The sequence below is a fragment of the Pan troglodytes genome, chromosome 16, assembly GCF_028858775.2.
Source record: "Pan troglodytes isolate AG18354 chromosome 16, NHGRI_mPanTro3-v2.0_pri, whole genome shotgun sequence".
NCBI classification, from domain to species: domain Eukaryota; kingdom Metazoa; phylum Chordata; class Mammalia; order Primates; family Hominidae; genus Pan; species Pan troglodytes.
This window is the reverse complement of record NC_072414.2, coordinates 35,634,431-35,659,940: the sequence shown is the minus strand read 5'-3', so window position 1 is coordinate 35,659,940 and position 25,510 is coordinate 35,634,431. Positions and strand designations below refer to the sequence as shown.

The 25,510-nt window shown below is 46.4% G+C and overlaps 1 protein-coding gene across 4 annotated transcripts in view; it reads left to right on the top strand.

The window, feature by feature from the left end:
• The window catches only part of LOC107966461 (inositol hexakisphosphate and diphosphoinositol-pentakisphosphate kinase 1), a 71,006-nt gene that overhangs the window by 9,492 nt on the left and 36,004 nt on the right, over window positions 1–25,510 (top strand). For all 4 annotated transcript variants that reach the window (XR_010151654.1, XR_008539563.2, XM_054667495.2 and 1 more), the window contains exons 11-26: window positions 1,259–1,360; window positions 2,212–2,298; window positions 2,417–2,492; window positions 2,637–2,746; window positions 2,833–2,915; window positions 3,129–3,260; window positions 3,420–3,541; window positions 3,815–3,997; window positions 6,005–6,146; window positions 6,336–6,559; window positions 6,884–7,011; window positions 7,220–7,334; window positions 7,492–7,599; window positions 8,524–8,640; window positions 8,786–8,950; window positions 13,151–13,241. Coding sequence is in view for 2 of the 4 variants with exons in the window: in XM_054667495.2 (XP_054523470.1) it covers window positions 1,259–1,360; window positions 2,212–2,298; window positions 2,417–2,492; window positions 2,637–2,746; window positions 2,833–2,915; window positions 3,129–3,260; window positions 3,420–3,541; window positions 3,815–3,997; window positions 6,005–6,146; window positions 6,336–6,559; window positions 6,884–7,011; window positions 7,220–7,334; window positions 7,492–7,599; window positions 8,524–8,640; window positions 8,786–8,950; window positions 13,151–13,241 (1,985 nt within the window). In the remaining 2 variants the exon portion in view is untranslated. The remainder of the gene's footprint in view (window positions 1–1,258; window positions 1,361–2,211; window positions 2,299–2,416; window positions 2,493–2,636; window positions 2,747–2,832; window positions 2,916–3,128; window positions 3,261–3,419; window positions 3,542–3,814; window positions 3,998–6,004; window positions 6,147–6,335; window positions 6,560–6,883; window positions 7,012–7,219; window positions 7,335–7,491; window positions 7,600–8,523; window positions 8,641–8,785; window positions 8,951–13,150; window positions 13,242–25,510) is intronic.

Sequence of the window (25,510 nt, the reverse complement as noted above, 5' to 3'; positions counted from 1 at the left end):
TTACTAAATGTGGTTATACTATAATACTGCTCTGCAACTTGACTTTCCAAGAAATTTGTCACGTAATGTATAAACCATTCAGAAATATATGAGGAATGATGACTATAGTGAGCATCTATGTATTCACCACCTAGCTTAAGAAATAAAATATTAGGAATATAGGTCGGGTGCGGTAGCTCACGCCTGTAATCCTGGCACTTTGGGAGGCCGAGGCGGGTACATCACCTGAGGTCAGGAGTTTGAGACCAGCCTGACCAACATGGTGAAACCTCGTTCCTACTACAAATACAAAAAATTGGCCAGGCTCAGTGGCTTCCGCCTGTAATCCCAGCACTTTGGGAGGCCAGGGTTCATGGATCACCTGAGGTCAGGACTTTGAGACCAGCCTGGCCAACATGGTGAAACCCCATCTCTACTAAAAATACAAAAAAAAATGAGCCAGGCATATTGGTGGGCGCCTGTAATCCCAGCCACCTGGGAGGCTGAGACAGGAGAATCACTTGAACCCGGGAGGCGGAGATTGCAGTGAGCCGAGATCATGCTGCTGTACTCCAGCCTGGGTGACAAGAGTGAGACTCCATCTCAAAAAAAAAACCCAAAAAAACCCAAAAAATTAGTCAGCCGTGGTGGTGGTCCCCTATAATCTCAGCTGCTTGGGAGGCTGAGGCAGTAGAATCACTTGATCCCAGGAGGTGGAGGTTGCAGTGAGCTGAGATCAAGCCATTGTACTCCAGCCTGGGCAACAAGAGTGAAACTCTATCTCAAAAAAAAAAAAAAATATATATATATATATATATATATACACACACACACACACGTACACATATATGTATATATGTGTATATATGTACGTATATATTGTATATATACACATACATATGTGCATCTATATACACATATGTGTGTATCTATATACGCATACATGTGTGTATGTACACAAACTGTACACATACGTGTGTGTATGTACACGTGTGTGTGTGTGTGTATGTATATATATATAATCGAAGCCCCTATGTACTCCTCCCTAGTAACATCCCCTCCCCATCCCCAGACGGAACCACAATCCATAATTTGGTGTTTGTCATTCCATGTATTTATTTATATTTGTACTACATAAATATGGGTATTTGTTTGTATGTTTTTAGACTTTATATTAATGTATTCTTCTGCCTGCAGCCTGCTTGTTTTTGTGAGCTTCATTCCTGTGAGTAGTTCTGGTTTATTCATTTTTACAGGGCTTCTTTGTTTCTCTTTCTAGGAACACCATAATGCGGGAGCTTGCCCCACAGTTCCAGATTCCATGGTCCATCCCCACGGAGGCTGAGGACATTCCCATTGTTCCCACCACATCTGGCACTATGTAAGCAAAAGCAAAAAATCTAGAGTAACCTACTTAAGACCCATGGGATTCCTTAAGCCAGACTAATGGTTACTTCCTGACCCCACACTATCTGACTAATGGAGCCTAGGCCTCTTATACACAGTCTTCTTAACTCCACTTATATTCCCCCGCCGTTTTTTTTGTTTTGTTTTGTTTGTTTTTGAGACAGAGTCTAGCTCTGTTGCCCAGGCTGGAGTGCGGTGGCATGATCTCGGCCCACAGCAACCTCCACCTCCTGGGTTCAGGTGAGCACATCTGGCTAATTTTTGTGTTTTTAGTAGAGACGGGGTTTCACCATGTGACCAGGCTGATCTTGAACTCCTGACGTCAAGTGATCCACCCGCCTCGGCCTTCCAACGAGCTGGGATTACAGGCATGAGCCACCATGCCCAGCCTCCATTTATATTCCTAATCTCAGTTCCCTTTTCTTTTTCTTTCTTTTTTTTTTTTTTGCGACAGGATCTGGCTCTGTCTCCCAGGCTGGAGTGCAGTGGTGCACTCATGGTTCACTGCAGCCTCTATCTCCTGGGCTCAAGTGATGCTCCCACCTCAGCCTCCCAAATAGCTGGGACCACAGGCGTGTGGCACCATGCCTGGATAATTTTTTTTCTTTTAACTTTTTTTATAGAGACAGACTCACCCTATGTTGCTCATGCTCACCCTATGTTTCTCCTGGGCCTAAGTGATCCTCCCACCTCAGCCTCCCAAAGTGCTGAGATCACAGGCCTGAGCCCTGCTCAGCCCCTCTGTTTTTTGACATGTCAAGTAATGTGATGACAGCAGGTGGGATGGGGGTGTGGGAGAGGCTCTGATAACATTTATGATCTTAGGATGGAACTTCGTTGTGTCATTGCAATTATTCGTCATGGGGATCGTACTCCCAAGCAGAAGATGAAGATGGAAGTGAAACACCCAAGGTCAGAAGAGTGTCCTAATTTACATAAATAGGTTTTCGTGAGGAAGACTGCATGGGGGGCAAGTCCTGGAGGCTTTGACTGTCTCATGCCACACTGAAGCTTCTCGTTACTTCTTCAGGTTTTTTGCTCTGTTTGAAAAACATGGTGGCTACAAGACAGGAAAATTAAAACTCAAGCGACCTGAGCAGCTCCAGGTAAGGTAGTGAATCTGGCCAGGAGGAGCAGTGCCATGAGAGAGATAGAGGATATGGCATTGGGAGTCTTGATAAAAGACTAGGATGGAAAGGTAACTGTCTAGGACTTGGCCTTCTGCATGGATACCTTATTATTTCCTCTAGGAGGTGCTGGATATCACAAGGCTGTTGTTGGCTGAACTGGAGAAAGAACTAGGTGGTGAGATCGAGGAGAAGACTGGAAAACTAGAGCAGCTGAAGTCTGTATTGGAGATGTGAGAAAGGGGATAGCAAAAGGGAGCCAATAACAGTGAGAATTGGGGTGCTGGAACAGAACATAAACTGTGACTTTATCCTGCAGGTATGGTCACTTCTCAGGTATAAACCGGAAGGTACAATTGACTTACTACCCTCATGGAGTAAAAGCTTCTAATGAGGGGCAAGGTAAGATGTAGTCCCCCTTACCACTACCTCTCAGATCTTGTGTTCTTTTTATTTTTTTTGTCCATCTTCTTTCCCCACAAGATCTGTTTTTCTTGAGCCTACAGATGACCTTTACCCCAAATTACGTCTCTGGTCTCCTCAGAAGACCTAAGGTTTAGATTTTCCCACTATTTTTCTTAGATCTAGACCGTTCACTGCCCTTTATTCCTTCAGATCCACAGAGGGAAACTCTGGCCCCATCTCTGTTGCTGGTACTGAAGTGGGGTGGAGAACTGACTCCTGCTGGCCGTGTTCAGGCTGAGGAGCTGGGGCGAGCTTTTTGCTGCATGTACCCTGGAGGACAGGGTGAGTGTTTTGGGGAGTGAACGCATAGCAGGGCCAGGATAAAATGATTAGAGAGTAAGTTGGGGAAAATGAAGGGACAGAGACAGTGGGGGAATGAATATTTTTTCTTCCACGAGTATTTATAGCAGTCCATTCCTGGTCCCCCACCTTTGTCCCCAGGTGACTATGCTGGCTTCCCTGGTTGTGGGCTGCTTCGTCTCCATAGCACTTTCCGCCACGATCTCAAGATCTATGCCTCTGATGAGGGTCGTGTTCAGATGACTGCTGCTGCCTTCGCCAAGGTGCATACTACAGTTCTGTAGTCCCAGTTTCCATTAGGTAGAGAAGCAGAGAGTTTGGAGAACCAGTTGGAGCATTTCAGGGTGCTTGTAGGCCAACTCAGAGAAGTTTCTGCATGTATCGGACCCATTCTGTACTACCAAGAATGAGCTGAGAATAATTAGTGAGGGTAGGCCCCATCTCTTCAACCAGCTCCCATTCGATCCCTGGGACCATCTAGGTCTAGGGATGCTAACCTGCAAGGGAAACAAATAGACCTTGTGCTTTCTCTTTAGGGCCTTCTGGCTCTAGAAGGGGAGCTGACACCCATTTTGGTGCAAATGGTGAAGAGTGCCAACATGAATGGGCTACTGGACAGCGATGGGGATTCCTTGAGCAGCTGCCAGCACCGGGTGAAGGCTCGGCTGCACCATATTCTACAGCAGGATGCGCCCTTTGGCCCTGAGGACTACGATCAGGTCAGGCTCAAAAATAGCCTGGATCCCCAATTCCTAGAATTCTAAATAGTAGGGATCAATAATAACAGTATTTACTGTATGCCAGGCACTGTTTTAGTTATTTTACACATATATTATTTAATCCTTACAGCAACCCTTTGAGATAAGTACAGGTCCACAATCTCTTATGCATAATTTTGAAAATTAAAAAGATTTTTTTCTTGACATTGAGATTCATTTGGCAGCTAAACCTGACACAAACTGTCATAAGACTTTTATAATCCTTAGTTTTCCCACTTAGTGTAAATAGTCGTGCATTTTGTGGCAGAAATATTAATGTGTTTGGTTATGCCATGGGCCCTGATGGAGGTATTATATACATATGGCATATGTACTGTATTAACTTCTAAAGTCCCACAGATTCTCAATTCCAAAGCACAGCTCTGATCCCAAGGATCCTGAACAAAAGAACGTTTCAGTTATCCATTGTTGCATAGTAAACTACCCCAAAACGTAGTAACCTAAAACAGCAACCATTTTATTATCTCTCACAGTTCTGGGCTCATCTGATCTTGCTTGGAGTCTCTCCTGAAATTGCAGTCAGATATTGACTGGAGCTGGAACCATCTGGAAGTTCAGCTGGGACTGTGGGATGGCTGGCTCTCTCCCTCTTCATGCTCTCCCTGTAATCTCAGTGCCTCTTTTCTCCACATGGTTCTTCATATGGTTTCCGTAGCATGATAGCCAGATGTATTAAATGGTAGCTTTAGGGATATTCAAAAGCAGAAGCTTAGAAGCTTTCTTAAAGTGTAGGCCCAGAAATAGCACAACATAACTTTGTTATTTTTTATTGGTTAAACAGTTACAGGGCCAGCCAGATTTAAGGGAAGGGAAGGAAAGGAAGACAAAGAATTGATGGTCATCTTTAAAGCACTACAAGGACTGCAGACCACAAGGACTTTCCTCCCATTTTACAGATGAGGAAACCTAGGCTCAGAAGAATCTAAGCAATTTTCCTCATGTCATCCAGCTAATACAAACCCAAGGGGTCTAACTCCAACACCCAGGCTGTTACATTGCTTTATAGTATTAATCCCACTATGTGCCATTACCCAATATGGTCGTTCTTTTTCCTGCATATCTGGGCCACAAATGACCAGGCAGTGGTTTTCTACTCTTCCCACTCCTCATTTCTGATATGTTCTTTAAAAAAAATGTTTATAACTTTGAAATTGTGGTACCATTTTAACCATTTTTAAGTTTCCAGTTCAGTAGCATTACATGTATTTACATTGTTGTGTAACATTTCTGATTGGTTCTTAAATGAGTTAAGTAGCTAAGCACATTGCTATGAGCCCATAGGATTTTCTGTGTTCTCTGAGTAGGACTTGATAAGGAACAGGACCTTGCTCCTTTATTTCCCAATCCATTGCTCACTGTCAAACTCAAAAAAGCTAAGGCAGCTTTCCTTTCTGCCTTGCCTTCTTTTGCGAGCAAGAATGAAACTTGTGAGGACCTAAACAGAATTGTGCATTTTCAGCCACAGTCTTGATTCTGCCTCCCCATTTCTCATTGACTGTTACTGTCCTACAAGCCTGAGTCAGAACCCAGTTTTGAGGCAGCATTTCTACTCTAGGCTCAGGCTAGCATCTTGTTTAGAGGAAGAAGATAATGTTATCTGTGATCTCTACTCATGAAAACATTCTGTGGAGATTTTGAGGGATTTTGGTTCAATCTTTATTCTCCAGTATTTTCCATGTGTATTCTAGAGCCCTCAAGAAAATAACTTAGGTCTGTTTTATTTTCTCTGGACTCTTAAAATCAATCCCTCTTAGACGACTATATGCTAGAGCAGTGCCCTTACCTGAAGGCCTAGAACTGCTAGTATGCCCAGTAACCTAAGAATGCTCACTGGAGTGAACCAACATACACAGCTGTATTGTGGGTAGTCTCTGTGTAATAAACTCACAGGAATCTGGGCAATTAGTGCTGAGCCTGTCTTGCTTTTCTTCTCTCTATTCTTCATAGCTGGCTCCCACCAGAAGTACTTCCCTGCTCAACTCCATGACTATCATCCAGAATCCTGTGAAGGTCTGTGATCAGGTATTTGCCCTGATCGAAAACCTCACCCACCAGATCCGGGAACGAATGCAGGACCCCAGGTCTGTAGGTGGGTATGAATACTACTATCTTCCCTTCAAGGTCTCAGGTATGGATGGGTTTCTCAGGCATTCTGGTGTCCTCTCCTAAACGTCAGAGACCAGGCCTCCTCCTCCCTCTGGCTGTACTTCAGAGTTGTCAAGGTCTTTTGTTGGAGGTAAAATCTTTGATTCTTATCTGATTCCTGCCTTTCTTCCAGACCTGCAGCTCTACCACAGTGAGACACTAGAGCTAATGCTACAGCGTTGGAGCAAGCTGGAGCGTGACTTTCGACAGAAGAGTGGGCGCTATGATATCAGTAAGATCCCTGACATCTATGACTGTGTCAAGTATGATGTGCAGCACAATGGGAGTCTGGGACTTCAAGGCACAGCAGAGTTGCTCCGTCTCTCTAAGGCACTGGCTGATGTGGTCATTCCCCAGGTGTGTCTTGTATAAGGGACCTAGCCTGGGGATGAGGGTGTTGGGAAGGAAAGAGAGAAAAGGTGGAAAGGAAGGGTGATTTGAGACTAGAGGAAAGCAACTCAGAGAAGGAATAAGTTGAGTTGCTACATTTCTCAGGGTCCACTCTGGCTCTTGGTAAGTACAGGAGGCTAATTCAGGAGACACCTGGAAGAGGGGGAATGTAGTGGATATGAAAGAAGCCCTAGACGTGAGGTGAAGACAGGCATGATCTCGGTCCTGGGAATATGAGGCATGAGAAAACAAGATTTATTGAGGTATTTATTCCTGGCCTGTGGCCCCTAGGAGTACGGGATCAGTCGGGAGGAGAAACTGGAAATTGCTGTGGGCTTCTGTCTTCCACTGTTGCGGAAGATACTACTTGACCTGCAGAGAACCCACGAGGATGAGTCTGTCAACAAGCTGCATCCCCTGTGAGGGAGGGCTGGGAGGGGTGTTGGATGGAGGGAGGGGCATGTCAGGGAGCCTTGGGGGAATCAAAGCTGGGACAGCCTGGGGAACCAAGAATAGACAAGATTTTGGGATAGAAAGGAGAGAAGTCTTTGAGGTGGGAGGAGGGAGTTTGCAGAAGGGTGGGAACAGGGTTAACTGACTGTGTGAGTGATTTAGCTGTTATCTCAGGTACTCCCGAGGCGTGCTCTCCCCAGGTCGCCACGTTCGAACGCGTCTCTATTTCACCAGTGAGAGCCATGTCCACTCTCTGCTCAGTGTCTTCCGTTATGGAGGACTTCTTGATGTAAGGATCCTCCTTCTTCTTTAGGCTGTGAACAGCTTTTTCCCAGCATTCTTTTACTCTTCTCAAATGAAAACTTTCTCCATTCTCATTGGCTCCCTGCTCATTCTCTGACTCCCATTTCCTTAAGCAATGGCTTACCTCTTTTTGCATTTGGTAGGAGACCCAGGATGCACAATGGCAGCGAGCTTTGGATTATCTTAGTGCCATCTCAGAGCTTAACTACATGACCCAGATTGTCATCATGCTTTATGAGGACAACACACAGGTGAGGAGCTAGCAGGTGGGAGATGAGAGGAAGGCCCCTTCTTTTGAATTCTATTAAAAAAAAAAACTTGCTTATCCTTATAATTTGGAGAATCCAGCTAGGTGTGGCACTTATGCACAGCATGACACAGAGCATCCACTAGGTTCCTACTGGAATGGAAAATATGTTCTGGGATGTTGTTGAGCCAGAGAGGTAACCTAGAACACAGCTCTGGCATTAGAAGAGTATGGAATTTGGGACAATGTTATGAGTCTTATTTCCTCAAACATGGTTATACATATACCTTCTGCATATGGTTCCACAATTATACTTTTTTTTTTTTTTTTTTTTTGAGACAAGGTCTCACTCTGACACCCGAGCTGGAGTGCGATGCTACAATCTGAGCTCACTGCAGCCTTGCAACCTCTGCCTCCTGGGCTCAAGTGATCCTCTCACGTCAGCCTCCTAAGTAGCTGGGATGACAGACATGTGCCACCATGCCCGGCTAATTTTTTGTAGAGATAGGGTCTCAACATGTTGCCCAGGGTGGTGTCAAACTCCTGGACTCAAGTGATCTGCCTGTCCCAGCCTCCCAAGGTGCTAGGATTACAGGTGTGAGCCACTGCTCCTGGCCCACAAGGTATCTTTAAATGTTCTGCTATATGCACCACAGCCAAGCTGAGTTATTGTGGAAGGTGATGGGAAGGGTTGTAAAGCTGGAAATTCAAAAGTCATGTGCAATGGCGAAATCACAAATGGTAGAGATGAGGGAATGAGGATCCTGTAAGAGACAATATATAGTTGAAAGGAAGCTATAACAGGTCAGCCCCGGAGTGGGACAAGACCCTGAATTCCTGGGAGGATGAATCCCCTTGAGTTCCTCTCTACTTCCACCACAATATCCAGCTTCTCCCAACTTCCCCCTCTTGTGGTTATGCTCCATAGGATCCCTTATCAGAGGAACGGTTCCATGTGGAGCTACACTTCAGCCCCGGAGTGAAAGGTGTTGAGGAAGAAGGCAGTGCCCCGGCTGGCTGTGGATTCCGTCCAGCCTCTTCTGAGGTGGGTCAGAGTGCTGGGATTTGGGACTGAAGGACTTAGGAACCAAGTGGTGGAAAGCAGTACAGGGAGAAGTAAAAGGGCTGGGTAGTCTGGGATTAGGATTTTGGACCATTAACACCTCTCTTATCTGCCTTTTGTTGTATAGAATGAGGAGATGAAAACCAACCAAGGGAGTATGGAGAACCTGTGTCCAGGAAAGGCATCAGATGAACCAGACCGGGCATTGCAGACTTTACCCCAGCCTGCTGAGGGCCCTGGCCTCCCGAGGAGATCACCCCTCATTCGTAACCGAAAAGCTGGTTCCATGGAGGTAATGAGAGGGCCTTGGGAAGAAATGAAGGGGTGGCAGTGCTCATAGGACTATATCCACAGATCCACTAGATCCCCTTGGGGGGTCTCTTGGGACTTGAAGCAGAGTCCTCCTGCTCTGATTGATATGTTTTACTTAATCTCTCTTTCACAGCTGGTCTCCCAATAGAGCTTCTTTAACCTGGTTGCTACTTCTCAGATTAAAGAGTTGCCATTGAGGGATGCCTGAGAGATAAGGGTTTAAAGAGATAAGATTAAGGAGGAGGCCTCTGAATGAATTTGAAAAGGTAGTTCTTTAAAAGGAAATCTAGTGGAAACAGCTTGAACTCTGGGCCAAAATCCCAGTCTAATACTTGGATGCTATGTGACTTTGGCTGGATAACTTCTCTACATTTCTCTGACCTTAACTTCTCTAAGCCTCAATTTTTTTTCACCTCTAAAATGTGAGTAGTATCCACTTTATAGATGCTCAACAAGCAGTAATATAATAACAATACAATTGATATTAAAGGTCCAGCCCTCTCCAGCTCTTGGTCACCTTGGGTAAAAATTATAGCTCAGATAGGAGCAAATACCTGTCACTTTATCTGTACTGTCATTCCAGAAAGTGGGTCAGTCAAGAGCTCTGTCTGTCTTCCTCTTGTTCTGATGAGGATCTTTATCAGCATGGGCCTATATTCTGCTATTCTTGGAGTTTGTTTCTAGTTCTGGTTCTAGCTCTCTAGCCTAAAGGCAGTAAGTGTTATTAATCTCATATTGTGTCCAGCTAACCATCTGAGGTTTTTGTTTTGGTCTTTTTCCTGGAAAAACTGTTTCTGTCTTTGGCCTAATTATATCCTTTTTTTCCCCCCCTATCTAGCTCCTTCTGTATCACTTACATTCATTTTGACACCACAATTTATCCCTGTCTCAGAGACTTTGACTGTCTGATTTAGATTCTGCTCTGTCCTAATGACCGTGTTCACCCTGGCTCGGTGCCAGGTCTCTATCTTAGAGGAATTGGTTTTTCCATTTTAGGGATATATCCGAAGAATCTATAACGAGCTGACCTAGGTTCAGCAAAAGTTTTGCAATTCAGATTTTGGAGAAAGCTGAGAAGATGAACTGCAGTCTCTTCTTTTGATTCATCCTTTACTTCCTGATTATTTTAAGGTGAAATTGCCATTGGTAATATGCAGAGTTTCTTTAGGTAGGATATACATTATTTTCTCTTTGAGGTGTAGGTGTCGGTTGGTATCCGTAGTACTCTATTACCCTTTATACTCACATGCAATAGATCACATGGATAGAATGATACATAATCTTCCATCAATAAACTGCTCCTCCAAATGTCTTTCCTATTCACATGGTCTGCTAGTCTCTCCTGGTGCTGTTGTGCCTGAACCGCGTCCCCCAACCCCCAACCATTTTTTTCTGGTTTATGCAGTCATAAGACATAGATAGCTGCGTGTGGTGGATCACACCTGTAATCCCAACACTTTGGGAAGCCTAAGTGGGAGAATCATTTGAGGCCAGGAGTTCAAAACCAGCCTGGGCAACATGGCAAGATCCTGTCTCTACAAAAAATTTTAAAACATTATAAGGTGGAAAAAAAAAAAAAGGCACAGGTAAAGGAAAGCTCTGTGTATCATCTCTCAGACTTGATAAGATTGACTTCTTTCAGGCCTATAGGAAGCTTCCTGTTGTAATCACAGGCTTTCTTTTCAATTACTAGTGCTGCTTAGACCCTGGCTTATCCAGGGTGATGGTTGTCCAGGATATTTTCCTCAGCTTTGCAAGAAAATCATCTCTCTGCTCCTTGGTCACAAAGCCTTATGATACTAATGTTAATGTTTATCTTCCTTGCTCTATAAATATAGGCATACAACTTATCCTTCCCTCCATCCCTTCTTCTCCTCTTGTCATCTCATACTTTTTAACTATTTTAGATTATAAAACTTATGACCTTTATAGCAGCTATGCCCTAGCTGGTCATCCTCTCTAGCCCTGTAACTAGCTCTGCCCTGTGGGCCCTGGGGCTTTTGGGAGCCTGGGGTTTAAAGGAGCCGTGACCGGCTTTCCACCCGGTCTGATTGCAGGTCATGAACATGCAGTGCACAGGGAACCTGGACCTCATCCCCTTGCGGGGACGGCGCCGCAGGAGGTCGGGAGACCTCCCCCGGCCTTCCCTAGCCATCGACCTACAGCCCCGGGCTGTGTCCACCACTCACCTGGCATCCTGCACACAGGTGTCCCTCCCTACTTCACCTTCCTGTCTTGCCTTCTGTCTTTGCCTTTTGGGATCTAGGGGCTCAGACACTATCTGGGTGGGATGTGTGTGTTTTGGGGGTTGTGTTGGGCCCTTGTGGGCATTGTAAAAATTCTGTTTCACGTTTCTAGGGGTGAGACAGTGGAGGGGTGGGCTTCTTGGTTCTAACAAGGAATGTAGTATGGTTGCAGTAGCCACAGCTCTCCCATGGAAAGAAGAGAGGGTGGCCAGACTCTTATTTGTGGCTGAACCATTGTGATTGGCTTTCTGAGTCTGTGGGGGGATAGATACAATTAGGAAACTCTGCTCTGCTGAGAACTAGGAATGGGTTGAATAATGATTTCTCAAACTCAGATTGGTAATGGGAGGGCTGTGGGGAAAGGCATCTTGAAAATAGAAGTACCTTCTAGGGAGGGAGGTGGGGGGGGGTCAGCCCCCCGCCCGGCCAGCCGCCCCATCCGGGAGGGAGGTGGGGGGTCAGCCCCCCGCCCGGCCAGTCGCCCCGTCTGGGAGGGAGGTGGGGGGGTCAGCCCCCCGCCCGGCCAGCCGCCTCGTCCGGGAGGTGAGGGGCGCTTCTGCCCGGCCGCCCCTACTGGGAAGTGAGGAGCCCCTCTGCCCGGCCAGCCGCCCCGTCCGGGAGGGAGGTGGGGGGTCAGCCCCCTGCCCGGCCAGCCGCCCCGTCCGGGAGGGAGGTGGGGGGGGTCAGCCCCCCGCCCGGCCAGCCGCCTCGTCCGGGAGGTGAGGGATGCCTCTGCCCGGCCGCCCCTACTGGGAAGTGAGGAGCCCCTCTGCCCGGCCAGCCGCCCCGTCCGAGAGGGAGGTTGGGGGGTCAGCCCCCCGCCCGGCCAGCCGCCCCGTCCGGGAGGTGAGGGGTGCCTCTGCCCGGCCGCCCCTACTGGGAAGTGAGGAGCCCCTCTGCCCGGCCAGCCGCCCCGTCCGAGAGGGAGGTGGGGGGGTCAGCCCCCCGCCCGGCCAGCCACCCCATCCGGGAGGTGAGGGATGCCTCTGCCCGGCCGCCCCTACTGGGAAGTGAGGAGCCCCTCTGCCCGGCCAGCCGCCCCGTCCGGGAGGGAGGTGGGGTGGTCAGCCCCCCGCCCGGCCAGCCGCCCGGTCCGGGAGGTGAGGGGTGCCTCTGCCCGGCCGCCCCTACTGGGAAGTGAGGAGCCCCTCTGCCCGGCCACCACCCCGTCTGGGAGGTGTGCCCAACAGCTCATTGAGAACGGGCCATGATGACAATGGTGGTTTTGTGGAATAGAAAGCGGGGAAAGGTGGGGAAAAGATTGAGAAATCGGATGGTTGCCGTGTCTGTGTGGAAAGAAGTAGACATGGGAGACTTTTCATTTTGTTCTGTACTAAGAAAAATTCTTCTGCCTTGGGATCCTGTTGATCTGTGACCTTACCCCCCAACCCTGTGCTCTCTGAAACATGTGCTGTGTCCACTCAGGGTTAAATAGATTAAGGGCGGTGCAAGATGTGCTTTGTTAAACAGATGCTTGAAGGCAGCATGCTCGTTAAGAGTCATCACCACTCCCTAATCTCAAGTACTCAGGGACACAAACACTGCAGAAGGCCTCAGGGTCCTCTGCCTAGGAAAACCAGAGACCTTTGTTCACTTGTTTATCTGCTGACCTTCCCTCCACTATTGTCCTATGACCCTGCCAAATCCCCCTCTGTGAGAAACACCCAAGAATGATCAATAAAAATAAAAATGAAAATTAAAAAAAAAAAAAAAAGAAAATAGAAGTACCTTCTAGTATAGAAAGATGCCCCGGACAGTTCCCTCCATAAAGTACATTCTCTGTTCCCTTTTCATCCCTCTTCCCCTATAAATCCTTTGGTACTTCCAAACTTTCTAACATTGCTTGGCTTTGTAGGGACAGGAATCCAGGACCTGGGTTTTATACTTTGGGGTTGAGGTGGCAAAATGATTAATATAGAGTCCTTTTTCTGCAGGTACTTTCTGAGACTTCATCCTCGAGGCCTGGCGGCTACCGGCTCTTTTCATCTTCACGGCCACCCACAGAAATGAAGCAGAGTGGCCTAGGTATGGTTTTGCCAGCATTTCTCACCTATTGTTGGAAAAGTTGTCTGTCTGTTCTTCAGAGTTTTATTGTGGGAAACCTTTGTCATAGGATTTGGGGCCGTCCAATCAGTGGAATATCATCAGGTGGAGGTAGGGAGGATGAAGTGGGAGAAGCCATAGTTAGATGTGAACTTGGATCTCAGATGATTATTCCATCCCCGGAAGGTGTTTATCTCTTGGTTTTCTATACCAACCACATTTCCCTGGCCAAAGGGCGTTCTTCTGGCTTTCCCTCTCATTCCTTGTCTGTCCCTCCAGTCTAGCCCAGACCTTAAGGGGCCATGGAGACTCTGAACCTTCAGAGTTATCAGAGACAGAGCTATAAATAGAGGTACTTGCAACCCTCATAAATGTCGTATTCCTCATTTGAAGAAATGTGCCATGTCTTCCCCTGAAACCTGTGTTTTTCACATCCCCGCTCTTGCCCTTCCTACCACCTTGCCCTTTCCTCCATCATCTCCTAATCCTGTAACTATTTCCCCTTCCTTCTGGAAAATTGACAAGTCTGAGACTGGTGTAGTGGCAGAGGCATCTCTCAGGACTTTGAGGAAATGTCTCTTGATTTTTGGATCCCTGGAAAGGGGTAGAGAACATCATTCAGCTTTTTCTAAGAGCACAGACGGCAGGAAGGACCAAGCCTCAGAGGGTATTGTATTCGTTGGGTGGGGGGCGGTCCTTGGGAGGAACTATCTCTGAGCACAGTGCCTTGTGAGCCAGTAATTAGAACTGGAGGTCAGACATGGTTGTGTGGGGTCTGGTCTTGGTCCCCTGGCTGTTTCTGTCTTGTCCTATTATTCTCTCTATTTAGCGCCTCTAATTGTTCTGTTGCCTTTGTCCTTGGCACCCATTTTCTTGGCCCCAAAATGGTCAGCTTTTGGACTAGCAAGGGGGAGAAAGGTTTTGGTAACTTTCCAGGCTAATTTTATGAGAATAAGTTGCCTTCTAGATTCCTGAAATGAGGAAGATGGTATGGGGCATGAGAAATAAATGACAAGTGTGTAGATCTGGCCAGGCGCATTAATCCCAGCATTTTGGGAGGCCGAGGAAGGCAGATCACTTGAGGTCAGGAGTTCTGAGGCTAGCCTGGCCAACATAGTGAAACCCCATCTCTACTAAAAATACAAAAATTAGCTGAGCATGGTGACGCATGCCTGTAATCCCAGCTACTTGGGAGGTTGAGACACGAGAATTGCTGGAACCCAGAAGACGGAGGTTGCAGTGAGCTGAGACTGTGCCACTGTACTCCAACCTGGGTGACAGAGTGACACTCTGTCTCAAAAAAAAAAACCAAAAAACCCGAAACAACAATAGTGTAGATCTAAGAAATGAACCTCTCTTCCCAGAAGTCCCAGGAAAGAATAGGTTTCAGACAGACTACAAAAGAGGATAGGTGTGTCTGTCCCAGTTAAGTGGGCCATGGGAATGCTTTCAAGAGCAAGGCAGAGGTATGGACATGGAACTGGTTGGCAGATGGTGGTGGTAAGGTAGAGATCATCCTCTGAGATGATCTGAGGACTGGGCAGAACAGAGTTGGCATGACTGCACCAGAAAAGTATTCAGTGGAGGAAGTGTATGTAGGACAAAGCTTGGGGTGGTCTGGGATAGAGCCAGCTAGTTTTAGCTTCTCTGAAGAAAAGCAGTCATATTTAGCAACTGTTATTACTCTCTGGAATCTCATTCCAGAGCCTGTTTGAACATGAAAGGTGGAGGAAGTTACTGTATAGGGGAGAGGTCCTGAATTCCAGGGTGGGAATCATCAGGCATCTGAACTTCCTGATTGCTCTGGTGACCCCAAAATCCTGGGATCCCTGAAACCATGGTCCCTTCTTGGTGGCCTCAAGGGAATTGAACTCCTTTCCACTCCATCCATTTCCCCTATGAATGTTAAGTCCCAAGCCAAACCCAGGGTCTTGGCTAAGATGGATTTGGAAGTAGAGAGGCAAATCCTGAGAACTTGGGTATCAGTCTTGTTTCTTCTTGACCACTCTGTCCTTATAGGCTATAGTAGGAGAAGGGACCGTGGAGTCCTAACCCTCCTCTAGATCAGCTGTTGGGGACAGTGACTGGTCTGATTTATTTCATACTTCAGAGATTATTCAGATTTTATTTAATCCTCTCATTGGCAATGGAATTCTCTTTGCTTTCTTTGAATTTATATGTGTGGGCAACTGGCTTTGAGCATAGGCTTACATGATAATACACTTTTGCAAGCAGAACAAACATGTCTTTTTGTTGTTATTTCCTGTATTCCTTCTTAGTAGGGTGCTCCTCACATAATAGGCATGCTCTACATATAATCAACTGATTCTTCACATGCCCTTCAATTTGTGTCCATCTTGACTTTAGAAACTGCTGGTTCCTAAAAAAAGTAGTTATTTATTTTCTAACAATACAGTTGGTCCTCAGAGTCAGGAGACCTGGATTCTAGTCCAGCTTAGCTTCTAAAAAACTATGTGACCTTGAGCAAAGGAGGTCCCTTTTGGATCTCAGTTTCTTCATCTCTAAAATAAGAAAGTTGGACTGGATGATCTATGAGTCCCTTCTAGCTTAAAAAATTCAATGAGGCAGGGGGCTGTGGCTCACACCTATAATCCCAGCACTATGGTAGGCCAAGGTGGGAGGATCACTTGAGCTCAGGAGTTAGAGACCAACCTGGGCAACATAGTGAGACCTCATTTCTACTAAAAATAAAAAAATTGTCGAGGCATGATGGTGTGTGCTTGCAATCCCAGCTACTTGGGAAGCTAAGATGGGAGGATCACTTGAGCTTGGGAGACCAAGGCTGCAGTGAGCTATGATTGTGCCACTGCACTGCAGCCTGGGCAATAGAGTGAGACCCTGTCTTAAAAAAAAAAAATTGTGAGCCTCATACTTTCATTCTTGGGAAAGGTCAAAAGGCCTGAAGGGAGGGGATGTTGGATGGAAAACTTAGGAAGGATTGGAAGGGTGCCAGCTGAATGTTCAGAATACAGTCTCTAGCTTCAGTCAAAGCCTTTTCCTTTCAAATATACAAGGACTAGATTTCTGGGTTTCTCAAGCTATATATCCAGGATAAGGGGTGCCGAATTAAATCTGGGGGGAATCTAGAGGGACCTACCTGTTATTTTAGCATTTCTGAGAGCCACCTGAAGAGCACAGTCTATCCCTTTCAGTAGCTTTGAATCCCCTAATATGACTAACCCTGCATTTGTAGTGGCCTCTTGTCTCTGCCATGTAGCTCTTCAGAAGAATCCCCTTTTGCTTGCCCACTGTGGCTATGGAGAAGTGTAAAGCCATTTGTGGTTATGTGGAATGGCCACATGGTGGTGGCTCTGAATGGCTGTGTGTGTGTCTTGATGTTATCATGTGAAGTTGTGTATAGTTCTGTGTGAGAGTTGTGGCTTTACGTGGCTACTAACGCACTCCCGGCCTTGCAGGCTCACAGTGCACAGGGCTGTTCAGCACCACAGTGCTGGGTGGCTCCTCCAGTGCCCCGAATCTTGAGGGCTATGCCCGCAGCCATGGCAAAAAGCTACCACCTGCCAGTCCGAAGCACCGAGATGGTATGTGGGTGGGTTTTGGGGGATAACTCCTTTTTTCACTTGTCTCTCAGCAAGGACATAGCTCAAGAACTATTCATGCTTAAGATGACACTGGCCTGCTGGGCGCAATGGCTCACGCCTGTAATCCCAGCACTTTGGGAGGCCAAGGCAGGCAGATCACTAGGTCAGGAGTTTAAGAACAGCCTGGCCAACGTGGTGAAACCCCGTCTCTACTAAAAATACAAAAATTAGCTGGGCGTCCTGGCGTGCACCTGTATTCCCAGCTACTTGGGAGGCTGAGGCAGCAGAATCGCTTGAACCCAGGAGGTGGAGACTGCAGTGAGCTGAGATTGCGCCACTGCACTGTCCAGCCTGGGTGACAGAGTGAGACTCGGTCTCAAAAAAAAAAAAAAAAGGATGGCACTGGCCTTATAACAAGTTTTCTTCATCAGTAATAGATGGGAGAATGAACTAGGCCCCCTTTCACCCCTCCATTTCCATTCCCTCTTGCCATAAAAATGCTATGTATTTATGCTTATCCCTTCATAATCTCCCATGTACAGTCCTGCTGCATCAGTTTGTACTCTTTCCTGGATTCTGGCCTGTAGGGGTAAGGACCAAGGAGGATGATGCATGGTTAGGAAGAATGTAGTGGACCCTCAATTAAAATCCAGCAAATTGGGTTTAGGGCAGAGAATGTTACTCAGCTAAGGCAGAAAAGATAATATGGAAAGAGACTAGGGGAAGGGATGAATATTTCTGTGTAGATTTTATTTCCAAATGACCAGAAAGAGGACATAGTGGTAAAATTAGGGTTGTTTGTAAGGGTGCATTGTGGTAGAGATGACACACATATTCCTAAGAGATTTATCAAAGGAAAAGAGATTGACGTGTGTTAGTTAGAAATCCAAGGGATGGGGAGGAGAGCAGGTCAGATAACTAACTTTAAAGAACAGAATATCCGGCCAGCCGCGGTGGCTGACGCCTGTAATCCAGCACTTTGGTAGGCCGACGTGGATGGATCACAAGGTCAGGAGATCGACACCATTCTGGCTAACACGGTGAAACCCCATCTCTACTAAACTACAAAAAATTAGCCAGGCGTGGTGGCGGGCACCTGTAGTCCCAGCTCCTCGGGAGGCTTAGGCAGGAGTATGGTGTGAACCCGGGAGGTGGAGCTTGCAGTGAGCCCAGATCGCGCCACTGCACTCCAGCCTGGGCGACAGAGCGAGACTCTGTCTCAAAAAAAAATAAAAATAAATAAAAAAAATAAAAAAAGAACAGACTGTCTTGTAGGCAAACTCCAGAGCAGAGGGTGGGGACAAGGGTGGGTATAATCCCCATGATGTCTTTTCTCCCCAGAGCTCTTGTTTGTCCCGGCCATAAAACCATTTTCTGTGTCATTTGCAAAGCATCCGACTAACGATACATTTGCTTCTGACTGAATGTCATTCCTCCTCACCATGTCACCTCTAGACACTTAACTCTGAGTTTCGACACTGACTTTGCCTCTCCTTCCACTGTGTTGACACCCTGCTGTCTCTGAATGAGCCACTCACTAAGTGTCCCTCCTGGGATGGTTTCCTTGTGACAGCCTTAGTCTTGGCTACAGCCTGGCTGCCCCATCCCTGTGGCAACTCCATAATCTTACTTCCATAATCACCATCATCACCATTATGTCACTTTTGTCAGCATCACCACCAAAACACTGATTAAACCTCTCCCTTTCCTATCACATGACTGTCAGGCTGTGTACAGATATGATGGTTCCCCTTCTTAGGATGGGAATAGTGTTTCCTAGATTGATTCCATTTCTTCTCTTCCCCCATACCCCCAATTCCTCAGCTGATATAACTTTGATCTTTCTGTGTTTTCTCCAACTCTTTTGTTGGGGTGGATGTGGATGACTAGTTTGTTCCTCTTTCGGAGCAATGCTGCAGTTCCCAGCTCCTAAGCCTACTTATATGGGTATTAGTCTTGAGTATATAGTTTCCCATCTCCATATTTCTTTCTCCTGCCATTGTGTGTATTTTGTGTGGCTCTTGTGCTCCTGACATTTGCTTTATGTTACTACTAACCTATTGCCTGGGCCTAGAAAACAAGAGCCCAGGTTGCTTTGGGATAAAAATAAAAAGAAAGGAGTAGGAGGTAGTAGGTAAAAGAAAAAAGACTGTACCTTGAGTTTTTAAGTGTAGTTTCCATGTGGCACCAGCCTACCTATGGTAAAGCTATTGCAGAGAAGTTTGAACAGTGGAGATGTCTGCTGGGGATTCTGGGGGAGCTTAGGAAGGAATAATATTTTAAGAACATTGAAGAACTGGGTCTGCCCACACTAAGGTGGGAGAGCTTGGAGATCTCTGTAAACCATAAATTGAAGGGTATAGTCTCTTTGTAGGGTATAGCAGGAGAACCCAGGCTCACTCTCTTTCAAAGTTTTATCCTTGGTATCCTTATTTTTCTCTGTGTATTATATTTTGTCTTCAAGGTAATCTAGGTTTTTTAGGTATGGTTTTCTTCTATTCAAGAGCTAAGACTCTCTGAGGGAAGTAAAACTAGGCTGGCTTCCTGACTAGAAAACCTCTATGTGCTATTCTCCTATTGCCTAGCAAGTGACAGCTGCTAGATTTTAGCCCAGTCAGGTTGTACATCTTCACAAGGCACTGCTGAAATCTCTCCCTAGGTTGACCAGCCTATGCTGACTCAGTTTATCCCTGCCCCCAGGCTCCCAATTGTGCCTGTGGCAGGAGTTCCCATTCAGAGCCTCATGGGTGTGCCCGCTCATTTAGCTTCAATCTCTTCTGGCCTTCATGTGCCACAGCCATCTCCAGAATAGAACCTGATGCATGGATAGCATAGCCTGGGACTTGGACTTAGGGTCCACAATATAGTACAAGGAACGTGGACTCCTGAAATCAGAGCTAAATCATATATCTCCTAGTTCTTAAGTGCCATGAGAAAAGACCCAAGTCCATGAAACAGACCCTCAGACGTATGTACCTCCAGTTCCCCGAAGTACTGTTCAGCAGCCTCACCCGTTGAAGAAGATTTAATTCTGCTAAAAGGAGTTGAGGAAAAAAGAGCTGGAAAATGCAGGTGTTGTGCAGGAAAACAAATTTAAGATCTCCAATGCCCTGCACACTTCCTCAGGGGTCTTGTGGCCTCCTTTGTTTTTCTTGTGCTGGAGCTTGGAGGCTAACATGCTTAAGAAGCCAGAATCTGGGTTCTACCTGTTGACAATAGGAGAAATTTGGAGCTGTATGTCACTTGCTGAGGAAGATTATCTAGATTCAATTTGACCCTCAAGAAATATGAAGGCTCTTCTCCATGGCCAAGATCTTGCTTGACTGACCAGCAATTACAAAGTGGATGTTTTGTCTGTAGTTGCAGGTAAGTCACAGCAGCTCCGTCATTACCATCTCCTTGCCATGATGTCTGGCTTTGAAACAGCAGCTGGAAATACTGGACCTGGCTTTGGAAAAGAGGCAAGGCAGTGTGTCTTCACACTTTGATGGGAGAGCAGCCCTCAGCCTATCCCTGCCTCTGTTCCTAATAAGCTGCTCTTACATCCTGTAACTATATCCAGCACACAAGTATAGCCTGTTACTAAGCTGCACACTGAATTCACCAAAGTAAATTAATAAAGTGGGAAAGACTGTGGCTCACGCTCATCCAGAATGTCAGGGTGTGACCACTGGATTTGTCAAGCCCGTTATCTTCTAGGGACCCATATAACTATGTGACCATTGGTACATAGTTAGTGCTCACAAGACTAGCCTAGGTAGAGCTGAAATCTGTCCTGACATCCAAGCTAAGGTCTCTGAAGACCACAGTCTCATGGGATCACCTTGTGGAGCCAGTTCTGGTCTGGGATTTTTGAGCAGTCATCCTGAGCTGCCTTGTTTCTACCTTCTCTATACCAACATCCTGTATTCAAGTTCTTGTCCATCCTCACATCTTGTCTTAAGATCCCATATCTTTTCTCTAAGATCTTTTCACTATTGTTCCTCTTACACCCCTCTCCACATGCCTTTGACTGCCTTCAACCTTTTGTAGCTGAATTACATCATCCACAAAGTTTGCCAAGTAGCTAAAATGAGGGGTTCAGAATCAAAGCTTTTCCACTCACCAGCTGAAAAAAGTGCAGTTAGACTCACCAGCAGTGGGAAGAAAATATAAAATTATCCAACTTTCAGCTTGTGTAATGGATACAGTATCTCTAAGTCCGGAGTTTTAGTGTACTTTTTTTTTTAACTGATTGTTTAAACAACAGTAAGGTAAAGGATGGTTAGTCAATATTGGTATTTTCACATACTGATTCCATTTTCCACACATACCGTTTTAAATGAGTTCTATACCTGGTTTCCTGCCAGTCTCCTGTGCCAACTGCCTAATACCATCCCTGTCTTCCGCTATCTTAGAGTGTGGTCCAGAAGGCCTGCCCTAAAAAAGAGCCTTTTTAGCTTGACTGTCTTGATACACAATACCATCACTTTTTCATTTTTATCCCTACTTCATAAATCCATTCACCTGAGAATGCAGGCCCTAAGTAGGGTTCATCCAATGATGAGGGATCCTGAAGCTGTAGTCAAGACTCCCAGCCACAAAACTGCCAGCTCACCCCTGTTCACAATGATGTGACTGATGTCTACAAGCACTGACGGAATTATGCTCAAGGAGCAAGGGGAAGGCATTACTGTATGATGAGATCTCAGTTATCCCTTCTTTCAGACTCATTGTATGATGACACCACTGTTCTTCCCTGCAAGAGATGCCCAGTGGCTCTGACCATCTCCGCTTCTCTCTTAGCTCACCTTGGATCTGAGTGCCCCCACCTCCCAGTAATGCTTGTGCTAGTCAGTGCCCCCCTCATTGTCTCTCCCTCTTCTCTTTCTCTTTGTGCTTCCTGCCGTGGTCCCCTCACCCCCTCCAGAGCTGCTGGATGATCAGCACCCTGTGGTCTGGTTGCTGCGCAGGTTTTCCTCTGACTGTACAGGAGGCCGGCCAGTCTTCTTGGATGCCACGCTGGCGCATCACCTGCACCAGTGCTCCTACCACCTGCGCCTCTTCCGGAACTGGCTGCGCTCAGGCCAGGATGACCCCGAGTGCCTCTACGGTACCCCCTGCCACCAAGCTGGCTGCTGCCATTACCCTGGCTGGGTCTGACTGCTTTGCTTATTGCACTTCTGGCAGGAGAGCCCACCTATTTCTTTCTCCTATTTGCCCTAAGGTTATGTAACTTGCATTTAGTCGCTTGGATGGGATTGGGGCCAGACTGCCTGGTAGCTGTAGCATTGGCTGCTCATCCCTTTCCTATTCTCCTTTCTCACCGCCCTCTAATGTTACTCATTCCCCAGTTCTGTTCAATACAGGAGTAATCTCTTGCCTTGGAATCTGTTCTTATCACTCTGACCCTCTACTACCACCATCTTCAAATCCAAATGTTTTTCTAGCCACTCTGAGGAGCTAGAGACAGTAACTTTCCTGCCCTCCTGCCACTAGATCACGGGAGAAATTGAGGCACAGAAGCCTCAATTGTATCCTTTGGGCAAAGTCCAGAGGTTCAAAGATGGTCAGGCTATAATGCTTTTGAGTTATGGGCTTTAGTCACTGGTGAACAGGAAGCTGTCTTGCATAGACTTTGTTGTCCCGTGTATCCTTAGTCCCTTTAAGGAGATGTTGAGGAGGCATAGGAAAGATTGGGGACTGAGATAGTGGTTTGGATGTGTTTTTCTTCATCCTCCAATGGGGACATTTTTTCCATCACCAGTCCCTACTATTAGGGTTACATATTTATGTTTATCCTTGACCCTACCCAGACTGATAGACCTACATTTGAATTCTTGGGTTTAGAGCAGAGAATCAGTACTTTTTCTTTTTTCTAGGGCATTTGCCTCATTTTTCTGATGAAGTAGAAAGATCCTAGCAAGTCTGGGGTTTTCCAGTAGATCAGAAGTGTGATGCTTTGATGTGATGGAAATTACCAAGAAAGAACTTCCATCCCCTTCCTGATTATGCATGTGGTTTTCCTGGGCTGAGCTTCATGTGTATTGCATGCCCTCCAGTTTGCATCCGAGTATTCTAGCCTTTCTACTGACATCCTAAATTTGCATGAACCCCTTCTCAGATTCCATGTCCTTCTTAATCTGGTTCTCTTATTCATGATACCCAAAATCTGCTGTTTCTTCCCAGCTCCCTGACCTCCCTATCTCATGTTAGATCTGCAGTTTCACCCCTTACCTCTGGATCCTTGTTTTATTCCCCTAGAAAATGTGAGAGCAACGTTGGTGCTTACTCTACTGGGATTCTGTTTATTTTTCCATGGGACATTGCAAGCTCTCCATAGGTAGCATGAGAGGTGATTTGATTCACCTTGAGGCCTTAGCAGGTAGATGTTTTAGGAAATCTGAAGGTGAGAAAAACAGACTCCCTAGGCGCTCTAAAGAGTTCCCTCTCCTAAGAGTCTTGGATACCCAACACTCCAAAAGCCACGGACTCTCCTGATGGCTCTCAGGGACTCTCCCTGCTTCCTTGGCCAGTTGGGGTATATCTGGCAGGAATAACATTGACTTTGCCCATCTCTTTTCATGCATCACAGGGCCAGACCCCATTTTACTGTGTTTTTTTTTTTTTTTTTGAGATGGAGTCTTACTCTGTCGCCCAGGCTGGAGTGCAGTGGTCCGATCTTGGCTCACTGCTCTCGGCTCACTGCAACCTCCGCCTCCTGGGTTCACGCCATTCTCCTGCCTCAGCCTCCCGAGTAGCTGGGACTACAAGCGCCCGCCACCATGCCCGACTAATTTTTTATATTTTTAGTAGAGACAGGGTTTCACCATGTTAGCCAGGATGGTCTCGATCTCCTGACCTCGTGATCCACCCGACTCAGCCTCCCAAAGTGTTGGGATTACAGGCGTGAGCCACGGAGCCCAGCCCATTTTACTCTTACTAAGGATTCTTTAACTGTTTCTTGTAAGATAGTACTCCTGAACTGTACAAAGGAATATAGCAGTCAGAAAACATTTCCAGCTGAAATGTTAATAAATAAAAATACCGAGGCCGGGCTAGGTGGCTCACGCCTGTAATCCCAGCACTTTGGGAGGCTGAGGAGGGTGGATCACCTGAGGTCAGTGGTTTGCCACCAGCCTAACATGGTGAAACCCCGTCTCTTCTAAAATGCAAAAATTAGCCGGGCTTGGTGGTGTGTGCCTGTAATCCCAGCTACTCAGGAGGCTGAGGCAGGAGAATCGCTTGAACCTGGGAGGCGGAGGTTGCAGTGAGTCCAGATCATGCCACTGCACTCCAGCCTGGGTAACAGAGCGAGACTCTGTCTTAAACAAAATTAAAAAAAATAGGCCGGGTGTGGTGGCTCACGCCTGTAATCCTAGCACTTTGGGAGGACGAAGTGGGTAGATTACCTGAGGTCAGGAGTTCAAGACAAGCCTCGCCCAAATGGTGAAACCCATCTCTACTAAAAATACAGAAAAATTAGCCGGGCATTGTGGCGGGCCTGTAATCTCAGCTACTTGGGAGGCTGAGGCAGGAGAATCACTTGAACCCAAGAGGCAGAGGTTGTAGTGGGTCAAGATCGTGCCATTGCACTCTAGCCTGGGCAACAAAGCGAGACTCCATCTCAAAAAAAAAAAAAAAAACTGTAGTGGAATGTGAAGATATAAAAGACATCAACAGGAGACTTCTTTAACTCCAAATTGCTCATTCAGAAAACTCATCTTCTTTGCTGACATTGTGGAGGGTGACTTTTTCTTTTAAATAAATTCAAAGCAGACACCACAGCAGAGATCCACCCAATTCTTGAGACACTCAGTGCCTGATGGGATATGTAGTTTTTAGGGTAGCAAGTGTAACAACTTAAAGTAGGAAAGACCCCCTTCAATTCAAACAAAAAATTCTATTTTTTTTTTTTTTTTTGAGACGGAATTTCGCTCTTATTGCCCAGGCTGGGGTGCAATGGTATGATCTTGGCTCACTGCAGCCTCTGCTTCGTGGGTTCAAGCTATTCTCCTGCCTCAGCCTCCTGAGTAGCTGAGATTACAGGCATGTGCCACTATGCCCAGCTAATTTTGTATTTTTAGTAGATTCGGGGTTTCTCCTTCATGGTCAGGCTGATCTCGAACTCCCAGCCTCAGGTGATCCGCCCACCTCGGCCTCCCAAAGTGCTGGGATTACAGGCGGGAGCCACCGTGCCTGGCCCCAGAATTCCTTTTTTAAACCAATATTCTAGTGGCGCACTATTCTCCAACAATTCCTACATTAAATTGTTGCATGACCCCTGTAGTAAAAAGCATCACTCAGATCTGACAAACTCAGACACCCCCAGTTTTTACAAATTTAGTGACACCCCCTCAAAGCTAACAGCATTATCATATAATTGGGAAGAGTTGTTCCTAAGAGAGAAGATGAGTTCCAGAGATGTATAAGAACTATCTATATATGTAATCTGTACTGCCAGTTAGCCCCAGAAATGCCCTGGACACAAAATCTGTCCAAGCTGAAAACAAAATTTGCCATCTCTAGCACATCATTCTGATTCAGGTGGTCTTTACTACAGGACTTTTTTCCTGTAACCCTTAGCAAGTTGTTTGAGGCTAAGAAGCGAAGACCTGAGTCTGAAGCAAATAAAAGTTATATACAACTTTTACTGACATTTTTGAACATGGATAGTATTAAACCAAGGGTCACTGTGCCAGGAGGGGA